A 10,705-nucleotide genomic window follows, 5' to 3' on the forward strand; every position below is an offset into this window, starting at 1 on the left:
GCATGCAACATGGGCATACAATGCATTTATGCAAGTATGCAAGCAAACATGCAAGAAGATGATGCAAACAAGCAAGGAGACGGACTTAAACTAAATTAGGCCACTCTCAAACAAGCCTAAATCAGCGGCCAAAGTGCTCAAACATGAGGGCCAACACACATACACGCATGCACATGTTAAGACCTAAACACTTAAACATCGAAGGATAACTCTCAAGCACACTTGAAAGAGGCATAACATGGACAATTAGCATGTAAATTAAGCTTTGAAAATCATGCAAGAACATGGTGCCAAACCAACCCAAACAATGCAATCAAGGTATGCAAGCAAAGTCCAAGATTCAAAGCAAGCTAAAGGGGTATTGAACCACACTTAACAAGACCAAACATGGCATGAATTCAATAACCCAAAACAGAGTTTTAGCACATAAAACAAAGCCCAAAAGATTACTTAGATGGCATCTAAATGACTTGAATTCAAAAGCATGCACAATGACCAAAACATGGAGTATGCAACACAAGCCTTTGACACATCAAAGGGACCATGAAATGCAAGCATACAAGCATACTAAGTGGACTGAAATGACATGGAAAATGGTCCCAACCCACTAAATCAAAGCAAGTAATGCATGCTATACACTCACACCCTTAAGGCCAACAAGCCAAAAATGCAAAGGGGCTATACAATGCATGCCAAAGTCGACCCAAACAACTAAGGACAGACCTTAATCATGGCAAAATAAACATGAAAGCTTCAGAAAGCCAAGCCTAAAACATGCTAGAACAATGGTTTACAACCTAAGGCATGTTAAGGCAACAAAATGGCATTACAAGGCATGTATGCTAAGCAAGCATGGTGTACCAAAACCAACTTAAAAAAATGCTGTTTCATGGCAAAATAAGCATAAATAACAGCTAAGGGATGGTCAACAAGAGCCTAAGCTAGGTGCTCCCTCAAGAGGCAAAAATGGTTCTTTTCAAGGACAACAAGGAGAGGGGGTGGCTCTCTCCTTCTTGGGACCTCAAGGCACCATCCTTACCACTGAAATCCCTCAAGATTTCAGTGGTGAGGAGGCCCAAACACCAAAGTCCCGGAGCTCACACAAAATAACACAAAACAAGGGCCAAACAAGGCTTAAGAGGGGTCAAACAACCCCAAAACTTAAAACACTCTTAACAAACTATTTAGAGGCCTTAAAAACAAAACTTTTATGTATTATATGCAAAGCCAAAAAATAGTTGCAAGATAGGTAAAAGTAGTGTGCAAAAATGGGGTAAAAAGGGACTAGTTTCTTACCCTTGAAGTTCTCATTCACAAATGATGATCTTGTTGCCTCCTTGAGCTCAAATCCAGTCAAGAACACCAAGAACAACCCTCTGGTCCCTCAACAACCAAGAAAAGGTGTAACACTATGTGTTTGTGTGCAATAGTATGGACAAACACACACTAGACACACACAAGAGAGAGATATAGAGATAGGAAATATGTATCAACCCTAACCCTGATCCAGAGCTCCCTCTGAAATTTTTTGTAACCCTCATGCCAAGAGAGGAGCCCTCTTCTTATAGGCAACTCCCTCTTGTAAGGCTTTCAAAACAAGCCATCCAAGAGGGAAATCCCTCCATACACGTGTATGGAGGGGAGCAGAGTGGGTGCCAGCTATCACAGCTGGCACAAAATATCTACTAAAAGTAGATGAACAGTGATCGGCCATTCAAAATTGCCATTTTGGCAAAATAAATGGCCGACCGGCAACAAAGAGTGCCGACCGGCAATATACATTGCCGATGGCATAAAATCACTGGCCGGTGGCCTCAAGCCATGGCCGGTGATGTGTGGGGATGCCTCACAAGGCATTCCCTGCCCCTCCAAGGCAAAACACAAGTGTTTGGTGCAAAACCAGACACAACACGGTCGAGTCGAGAGATCCTGAGGCAAGGCGCGCAACCGAGACCTCCGGGAACTCAAGACGAACACAAACAAGGGTAATTACCAAGTGTTCCAATGGTGACGTCCAAGTCTTGAGGACGGTAAAAAATGGGGTGTCTACAGTAGCCCTCGACGATCAACCCAACTTTTACAAAGGCCGAAGGAAAAGGAAACACTCTAACTAGATCGAACCCTAGAGAGAAGGGAGTTTCTAGAGAGAGGAACTTTAAAAATGTCTTTTTAGAAAGTAAGAGAGAGAGAGAGAATGTGAAAAGTGATTTTAAAATGCCCAACTGCCAACTGATATACGACATTCCCGCTCGAGCGGAGAACACAACGCTCGAGCGTCAAGAACAAAAAACTAGATCCGCTCGAGCGCAATAAGGCCCGCTCGAGTGCCAAGACACAAGAATAAAGTACATTCGCTCGAGCGCGAAAACCAGTCTGCTCGAGCGTAGATTTCCCCCTTCCAGAACTTACACCAAGAAGTACTACCCGCTCGAGCGCCATAGTACCCGCTCGAGCGCGACCGCTCGAGCGTAAAGAAACCCGCTCGAGCGTGAAAAATATGCTTGCAGAAGTTCTGCAAAGCACCAAAATACTGGGAGTGTGCAATCTCCGCTCGAGCGCAACAAGGCCTGCTCGAGCGGAACGACCAAAAACCTGGCAACAAGATTTTAGACCAAGGTTCAACCCACCTGTTCGAAACATGCCCAACACATCCTAAAACTCAAACAAATGGAATTAAAGGATGACAACAAGATAGATATAACTACCAACTCCACGGAACCGAGTCCGGAATACAACAGAACAGTAAAGGGACAACCGGGATCGCTATAGTTTTCATCTATTCATGCTACATGTTCTTAAAATCTCTAAGTCGCATCTATTCATGTTTTCCATCTCATATGTTTATTGTGTTTTCATATACTCTTGTGGGATTAATAGTTGTTTTAGAGATTGTGGCACTAATAGTTGTTTTGCAGATCATGACCTTGAGAAAGAATTTTGCGTTTGTTGGCTATAATCGGTTGTGGTGATTAGGATTTTATTTGTTAAGTATGTTTTGTCACGGCATTGCCAAAGGGGGAGATTGTTAGGTTTTTATTCTTGACAACCCTGTTTGACAAAACTCCTTTTAGTTGTATTTATTTTTGCACTTTTTTATTTCAGTGAGGCTATGAGTTTTTAGATGCGAATCCAACCCGAATTGTGCCTTGTAGAGAAGTTTTGTGATGTTAATTCTTTCAAGATTGCCACTTCGCTGACTATGACGGGGATCGAGCTGCCCGGTCAGCTCTCGGGGGCCGAGGGGGCAGCGCCCCCGAAGCAAAATGCGAAAGTGCATTCAAAGTTACTTGTTCGCTCGAGCGTACATTCCCCCGCTCGAGTGAAGATTGGTGAGTTCCAGAAGTACGTGTGTCTGCAAAAATACTGTGATCCGTGTTTTCACGCTTGAGCGTCGAAATCCCCGCTCGAGCGTACATCCTGGTTTGGAACACGTCATATAGTGTCCCCGCTTAAGCGTCCATTCCCACGCTCGAGCAGACCTCGCGATTTCAGATTCTATAAATTCGTATGTTGCTCCAAATCTAGGGTTACACCTCCAGATCTTCTTCTTGGGTTCTAGAGTTTATATCTGGGGCTATTTTGCTAGTTTTCTTTTATGTTTCATTGAATATTCAACTCATGGTTTAAGAAGGATACATCAAAGGATTATTTGTTCATTCTATACAAAAGAGAGAGTTGTTCTTCGATGGATTCTGAAGAATTCGAACCTGAAGCTTTGGTGGATTCTGGAATGGCTCATCGTCAAGACAATTCCGAGGTGAAGATAGGGCTGAAAGAAGCACATAGGGATTAGTTCAATTCGGGCATGGATTCGCTAGGTAATTAAGAGTATACCTGTGTAATTCATTTATATCTTCTTAGTGGATTGTTTTGTGGCTGTTGCCCGTGATTTTTTTTTTTATCACAATTGGAGGTGCTCTAATTGTGATTTTTCCACGTAAAATTGTTGTGTCGATTTATCTTGATTGTTTGATTGAGATTGTTATATACTGCCTAAAATTGATACATAATTACAAATCAATATCTAACGAATTTCTAGATTTTTCAAATGAAAATAAATTAACTCTGTTTTCACAATCACAATTCATATCACTTAAAATTTTACAGCGTTAAAAATAGACTAAAATTTTAAGTCACAAACTTCTACTTGATGTTGAATGCAAAAGTTTTAATCTTTTATGATTATGCCACCGCTGAGATGTACCCGCCATCACCCCCCGCCAACATCTCCATTACACCATCATCACCGACCACCAGTCACCAATTCCATCCTACCTGACACAACCACCGGCACACTGTCATCGCCATCACTATCTTAAAAAATTAAATTTTAAGCCGTATTTTCAAAACAAGGTCTTACAACATAGGTTTGAGAGGATATTGGGCTGAGGAGGTTTTTTTAACCAAAAACCCATCCCATTTAACATCAATGCCCTTCTTTTCTAGCATGAATTCTTTGAAGAAAAAAAGAAGGCAGTATTACTTATTTTATTGATAATTTCATTTATTATCTTTCAATCACAACAGAAAGCTTTTAAAGTTTTTTAACCTACTATTGTAAATACAGCCAGAAAAGTGCATGATATCAATCACATAACAGCCAAACATCATGGAAATTTCGACAGAAAAAGTTAAATAGACTTCGATTCTTCAACCACCATTGTTGCATAAACTGAATTCTCATATTTTCCGTCCCACCTGTACATTCGTGTGATGAGAAAAGAAAAACAAACAATCAACTCTTTCTGCCTTCTACTAGAAATCAATATGCAATTAAGAAATTTTTTAATCAGCTATATGCAACAAGAAATTTGGATTTAATTAAACTAACCTGCACTCTTCCTTTTTAGGAACCTGGAGCTCCAAATCCTCTCTAAATGGCTGAAACACCAAGTTCACTTTCTCGGCATTTACTTTGTCAAGGGTCGGAGGGTCCCACTGTAACAATACCATAATTAATCGAGAGAGAGAGAGGGGATTGGATTTTAGGAAATTTTTGTGGCATGAATTCTTTTTGCTAGTACTAGCCAAAATTTTGGCCGAGTTTAAACAATTAAGCTAATCATCAAAAGATGAGTTAAATCTTCAAACTGAAAATGATAACATGGAAATTTTTTAAAACAAAAATGGGCAGCTCAATACAAAGAGACTCCTGCCAGTGTAGGATTTGAGAATGGTTAGATATAATCAGTCTTGTTGAAAAAAGATATCCAATTTTTTTTGTCCAGATTCACTTTTAATTCATTTTGGCATTTCGACTCATCAAATGAGAGAGAGAGAGAGAGAGAGATACCTTTGGCGCATTGTCCTTGTCGATAGTAAGAGCTCTGATGCCCTTTTTTTCCAGAAAGAAGAGAAAAGCTCCCGTCAGAGTTGGAAATCAACTTGAATTTTCAACATCATATATCATTGTGAACTTTGTTTGTAGAAGGCCAATAAATTATCAATTACCTCATAGACATCACCAGATATCATGGTTCGTAGTATGTTCATTGTCACCCTAAATTCTTTCTTCAAGCATTCAGACAACGTTTGTTTCCTTCCTTCACGAATCTGATAATGAAGTACAATTAAGTGAAACAGATGCACTAAATGCAAGAGATGAAACTTAAAACTTGAATTCCATCTTAGATTTAAAATTTAAACCACATAGAAGCAGCTTTGGCTTGTTCTTTAGATGTACAAAACAAGATTGTTAACGAGATCAAACTGTCTTGAATAATGTATTATCTTAAACAGAACAAAACAATAAGTGAGCAATTCATCCAACATGTTTGGATTAAGCAAATAATAAGATAGATAGTCATTATACATAACACCAGATATCTGCCACAACAATCATAAATGTAAAACAATGTGACTGTTGGTTCAATGGTAAAATCTTGGCCTAATAACCTTGAGGTTATGGGTTCAAGGCTCGAGACAACTACTTTGTACACTATACTAAATGTTAGGTGTGTACCCAATCTTTCCCCTCCCAAACATACATTAATGTGTACTATTTAGGCATTGTTTTTACTATGCTCCATTTGTTTCAGAGGAAAAGATTAATGCTTTTTGTATTTCTATAAAAAACTTTTTCCTATGTTTGGTCACAACCTTGAAATTAATGTGCTAGTGGTGGTGGTGGTGCTGGTAGGGGTGATGGTGGCTGTGGTGGGGCAGCAGCGGCAACAACAGTGGGGTTGTGGTAGTAGTAGTGGTAGAGGTCGTGGTAGGATGGCGGCGGCGGTGGCTGTTAGCGGTACTGTGCTTGTGCTTGTGGTGGTGGTGGTGGTGGTCATGTGTGTGGCAGCATTGGTACGACTTCAGTTTGGCAAACATTTTCCACCTTTAGAAGTGGAAAAGGTTTTTCACGTTTTTTTGGTATTTCGTATGATAAAAAACGTTAGTCTAACAGAAAACATTTTTCATGGAGAACAGAAAACAATCATACTTGGACAAAATTGTTTTCCACTTTTGAGCCTACCTAACATTCATATGACATTTCCCCATTCCATTTAATCGTTTCTTATGGAACGATTCACACTATTAAAAACAGTATAGCTTCTGTCATATGTTGTTTCAAAAGAAAACATTACCGATCTTAGTGTTATCTTCAATCCTGTAGGAGATGATCTTTTTAAGCCCTTGAGCACAGCACCAATCCAACCATTTCCTTCTTTGCTTGCCTCGGCTTCCTGAGAGAAAATATCAATTACGCATGCCATTTCCTAACAAACATCCATTGGAATCTATGATTTCTCCCCTCATAGAAACATAAAACTTACAAATGATTTTATTATCTCCTCCACAGTATCCTTGGAAAAACATTCATCAATTACTGACTGCCTGCAATTGAACCAAAGCAGATTGATCTTACTAATCTTTTTGGGAATAACTGCTTTTAATTATTTTTGATTTCTTACTTGTTTAAAACACTCTCTTCATCAATCTGAACATCTGTAGAGAATTCCTCAATTACAGATTTAACTGCATTCTCATCACCAGAGTTTAAGCGTACCAGAGACTTCTCTAGCTCGGGCAATTTCTGACACACACAGCGAATATATGTAACTAAAAACATTTTATAAAGTAATAAAAAATTCATAAATTAAAGAAACAGAAGAACAATCATATGACAGAGAATAATGAAATATTTGATAAGAAGGCGCCTTCTTACTTCCTTTCATTTGTGTTGAAAGAAAAACACTTTCTTACAGATTTACTACATGTTTAACACACTTTCTGATCAACATATCATCAAACATTAATATAATCAAATAAAAGTAAGAACAGTTACAACTCATTGGAACAACCAATTATGGTTCAATACCAAGTGGAACAAAGGTTAGGTGTCGAGAATTGGTGGTTGGGAATGATATTCTCTCTCTTTACTTGAGAGTGATAGATCGCTTATTGAACACTCTTATTGAACACTCACATGCCTTCATGCATATTCCACTAAGCTCAATTGATACGTCTTCATATTTTATGGTTAGAACACAAACAGTGTATAATAATCGCATAGTAATGCGTACACAAGACAACCATTTTTCAGCCTAGTCAATTAAATTTGTACAAGTGTTAAAGGTTATGCTACTTTTATAGTTGCCATAATAAATACTGTTACAGGCTGTAGGGAGACAATGCATATTCAAGGCAAATATTTCACAAACATTTATCAGATGAGGGACATTATTATTATTATTATTATTATTATTATGAAACCAACACTAATTTTTGCATCTATGTCCCTCATAGCTGTCTAATACTTCATATAAGCATGCCTTAGTACCATGAACAAAGTTCCCACGCATGATTAAATGGCAGAAAACTATAATTGAATAGATTAATGATTCATCCACACAATTTTGTTTGCCCAAATCTGCCCAAATGAGATTCTTTTGGAAACTCTTACTGGTAAGAGTCTCAATTGTGTGCATTTGGGCTGTAAAAATTGTGTGGATGTAGTGGTACTGAATTGAATAAGAGAGTTGAAAACTCACCTCAAGAGGGACAAAATGGGTTGCTAGTCCAATTGCAACCAATTCCTTACCATTCAGCCTCGCTCCTGTTAAGGCAAAAAATTCCCCTGCATACATTCCACACTGTATCAATATGACTTCATCTTTATTAATAAGATGAATAAAGAATCTGATATGATTTATGTCAGTACCCAAGTGATAGCAGAATACTTACCCAAATTCCCAGGAAGATGAGAAAGCATGTATGAGAAACCACAATCAGTATGAAACCCAATACTTGCTTCTGGAGTAGAAAAAACCTATTCACACACCAGAGAAAAGTCTAGTTAAATGGTGCAGAATTGGAAATTTAGCATTTCAGGCCCAAAATAATTACAACCATAAAAACTGAAATTTAAGAAGCACCAAATACTCACAGCCTTTTCTGTGACCACTGCGAACTTCATTGGAACCATCAAAGATGCACCTCCACCCATGGAAATTCCATGAACAAGAGCAACCTGGAAATGTTAACAACAGCTAAATAGCAAATACAATAACCTGGGCCTGGAAAAATGATCTGAAATCTTTCTTCGTTTTTTCTTATTTCTTTATCTCTATCTTTTATTTATTTATTTCATTACTGGGATAAGCTCAAAAGTTGTTTTCCTTTACAAGTAGGGACGGAACTAGGAGAAGACTATGGGAGGCCTTGGCCCCCCCGTCTCTATGAACATTATTGTTTGCCATAGAACTTTAAATATATATATATATATCATTTTATATATAAAATGCCCCCCCCCCTCCCTCCCGCGCCCATATAAAAAGAATATGTCATTCTTCTTCCATCTTGAATTCTCTTTCTTTTTTACATAAAAAAAAAAAAAAAAAACTTATTCATTCTATTAGAAATTGCTTCTATGGTATTTATTTATTCATTTTTATGTATATATGATTCATATATCATATATACATACATGTGTGCTTTTGTGTATATGGTAAAAAAATTATTTTCTTTTGGATCCTCTAATAATGAAATCTTGGTTTCGTCCCTGATTACAAGGGTTGGGATATAAGATCAAATGCATGTCTTACATGGGTCTTCTTGTAGGTATGAATGTGGTAGCAAAGCCAATACATTCTATAGACCACCTCAAGGCAGGAATCCTCTGCAGAAGAAAGCCAACTTATAAGTGACCTTGTTGCCAAAGCAATTGGTATACTAAGTCTGTGTTTGGATCATGGATATGGGTTAGATTTGGGTGTTAGCTTATATTTCATTCACATTCTCCTTGCTTTTTCCTTCACCTTTCCAAATCCCTACCCAAATTCATGATCAAAACACAACTTAAAATTACATTATGATGATGTACTTACTCAAGTTCCTTCCATCATAGAACATTTTCAAATCACCACCAGCAGAAAAAGCACGGCCAGCTCCCTATAAAAGTACATAAGCAAGACTATAAAGTTTGAAACACCAAGGAAATCCATCAACTTAACTTCAATAAGATGAGGCAGTTACATTTATGTTTAATAATGCTATTTTATCAGAGTCGTGTGGTATATATAATGTAAAAATAACAGTAATGGCGAAGAATTGAAGTATGGGTACTAGCCTTGATTAGCACCAGGTCTGCATTTTGGTCCTTTTCCCATTTTTCCAAGTATTCTGCTAGTAAAGAAACCTTATTGCCAAAAACAAAAGCATTCCTTAATCACAAAAATTATTTCAAAAACTTAAACCTTGCATTAAAAAACTTTATACGGATCAGATTGGATGCTTCTGCTTACCACTTTTGATGAAATGACATTCAATTGACGAGGCCGGTTCAAGGTGATCATTCGCACATGATCTATTTCTTCACCAAGAACAACCTGAAGAGTGATCACAACAATACCCCTAATTTAGTGTTTTGAGCAGTTGTTTTGCTTTTAGGTAACAAATGAAAAGAGTTGTGGGGTGGGAAGGGCTTAATCTGAAAACTATAAGGTTGTATTTGGATATGGATTTGAGCAGGGATTTGGAAGGGGAAGGAAAAGGTGAGGGAAAGAACAAAGAATTTACACTTTTTCCCTTTTTCATCCACAAATCCTTACCCAAATCATAGTGCAAACACAGCCTAAATAAATTGCAGAGCGATTACCTCTTCATGTGGATTTACCACTTCCAGTGACATTTTTGAGCTATCAATCAAATTGAGCCAACAACCCTGCACAAAAAGAATCAAATCGTGAAGAAACCCAACAAAGAAAATCCCATAAATTTGAAAGTAGAAATGAAATTATGAATCAAAGATAAATCCCAATTCAGGAATCCCGCATCACAATAATGGTCCAAGAAAATCACTTGTTTTTGATATTCAAAAAGATCAAAGATTTCTAATGGGAAGCTCACTCTACTACAACTTCAAGATTTTGGGACTAAATTATGCATCTGAAAACATAATCAACAAAAATAAGAAATGGGAATTACTAGGACCTCGGTTGAAATAGGAGTAAGACTTAAAAGAGACCAGTGAAATAGGCTTATGAAGAGAAGATGGAGGAGCAAGTTTGGCTGGTCCGTAGCTACCCACTACTCTTGAAACAAATTTCTTAGAGAGAGAGAGCATCACCAACCAGTGTACCACCAACCCCCTTCAACCTCCAAACACGAAACTAGAGGGAGAGAGATTATAAATTGTTTCCCCCCGGGTATTTTCATCTCATCTACCTACCACCTCCAACTACTTGACATGAGAACCTTACTCATTTCT

The 10,705-nt window shown here is 38.0% G+C and overlaps 1 protein-coding gene across 12 annotated transcripts; it reads right to left on the minus strand.

Moving 5' to 3' along the window:
- Positions 1-4,455: 4,455 nt before the first annotated feature.
- Positions 4,456-10,705, minus strand: LOC114295508 (ATP-dependent caseinolytic (Clp) protease/crotonase family protein). Of its 12 annotated transcripts, none has more exons than XM_028239740.2 (16): positions 10,429-10,705; positions 10,094-10,159; positions 9,741-9,824; positions 9,566-9,634; positions 9,324-9,387; positions 9,042-9,115; positions 8,384-8,467; positions 8,182-8,266; positions 7,989-8,074; positions 6,909-7,030; positions 6,771-6,831; positions 6,582-6,680; positions 5,452-5,553; positions 5,294-5,335; positions 4,832-4,938; positions 4,456-4,698 (listed from the first exon to the last, which is right to left on the minus strand). In XM_028239740.2, exons 2-16 carry the CDS (start codon positions 10,124-10,126, stop codon positions 4,632-4,634), a joined length of 1,179 nt encoding a protein of 392 aa, XP_028095541.2. In that variant the 5' UTR covers positions 10,127-10,159; positions 10,429-10,705; the 3' UTR covers positions 4,456-4,631. The 12 variants fall into 12 exon arrangements, with proteins under 12 accessions (XP_028095541.2, XP_082739680.1, XP_028095542.2 ...); XM_082883554.1 differs by having other exon boundaries at positions 5,294-5,341; XM_028239741.2 differs by having other exon boundaries at positions 10,463-10,695.

This window comes from Camellia sinensis, chromosome 8 (genome assembly GCF_055761805.1).
Source record: "Camellia sinensis isolate YWXY chromosome 8, ASM5576180v1, whole genome shotgun sequence".
Taxonomy (NCBI): Eukaryota; Viridiplantae; Streptophyta; class Magnoliopsida; order Ericales; family Theaceae; genus Camellia; species Camellia sinensis.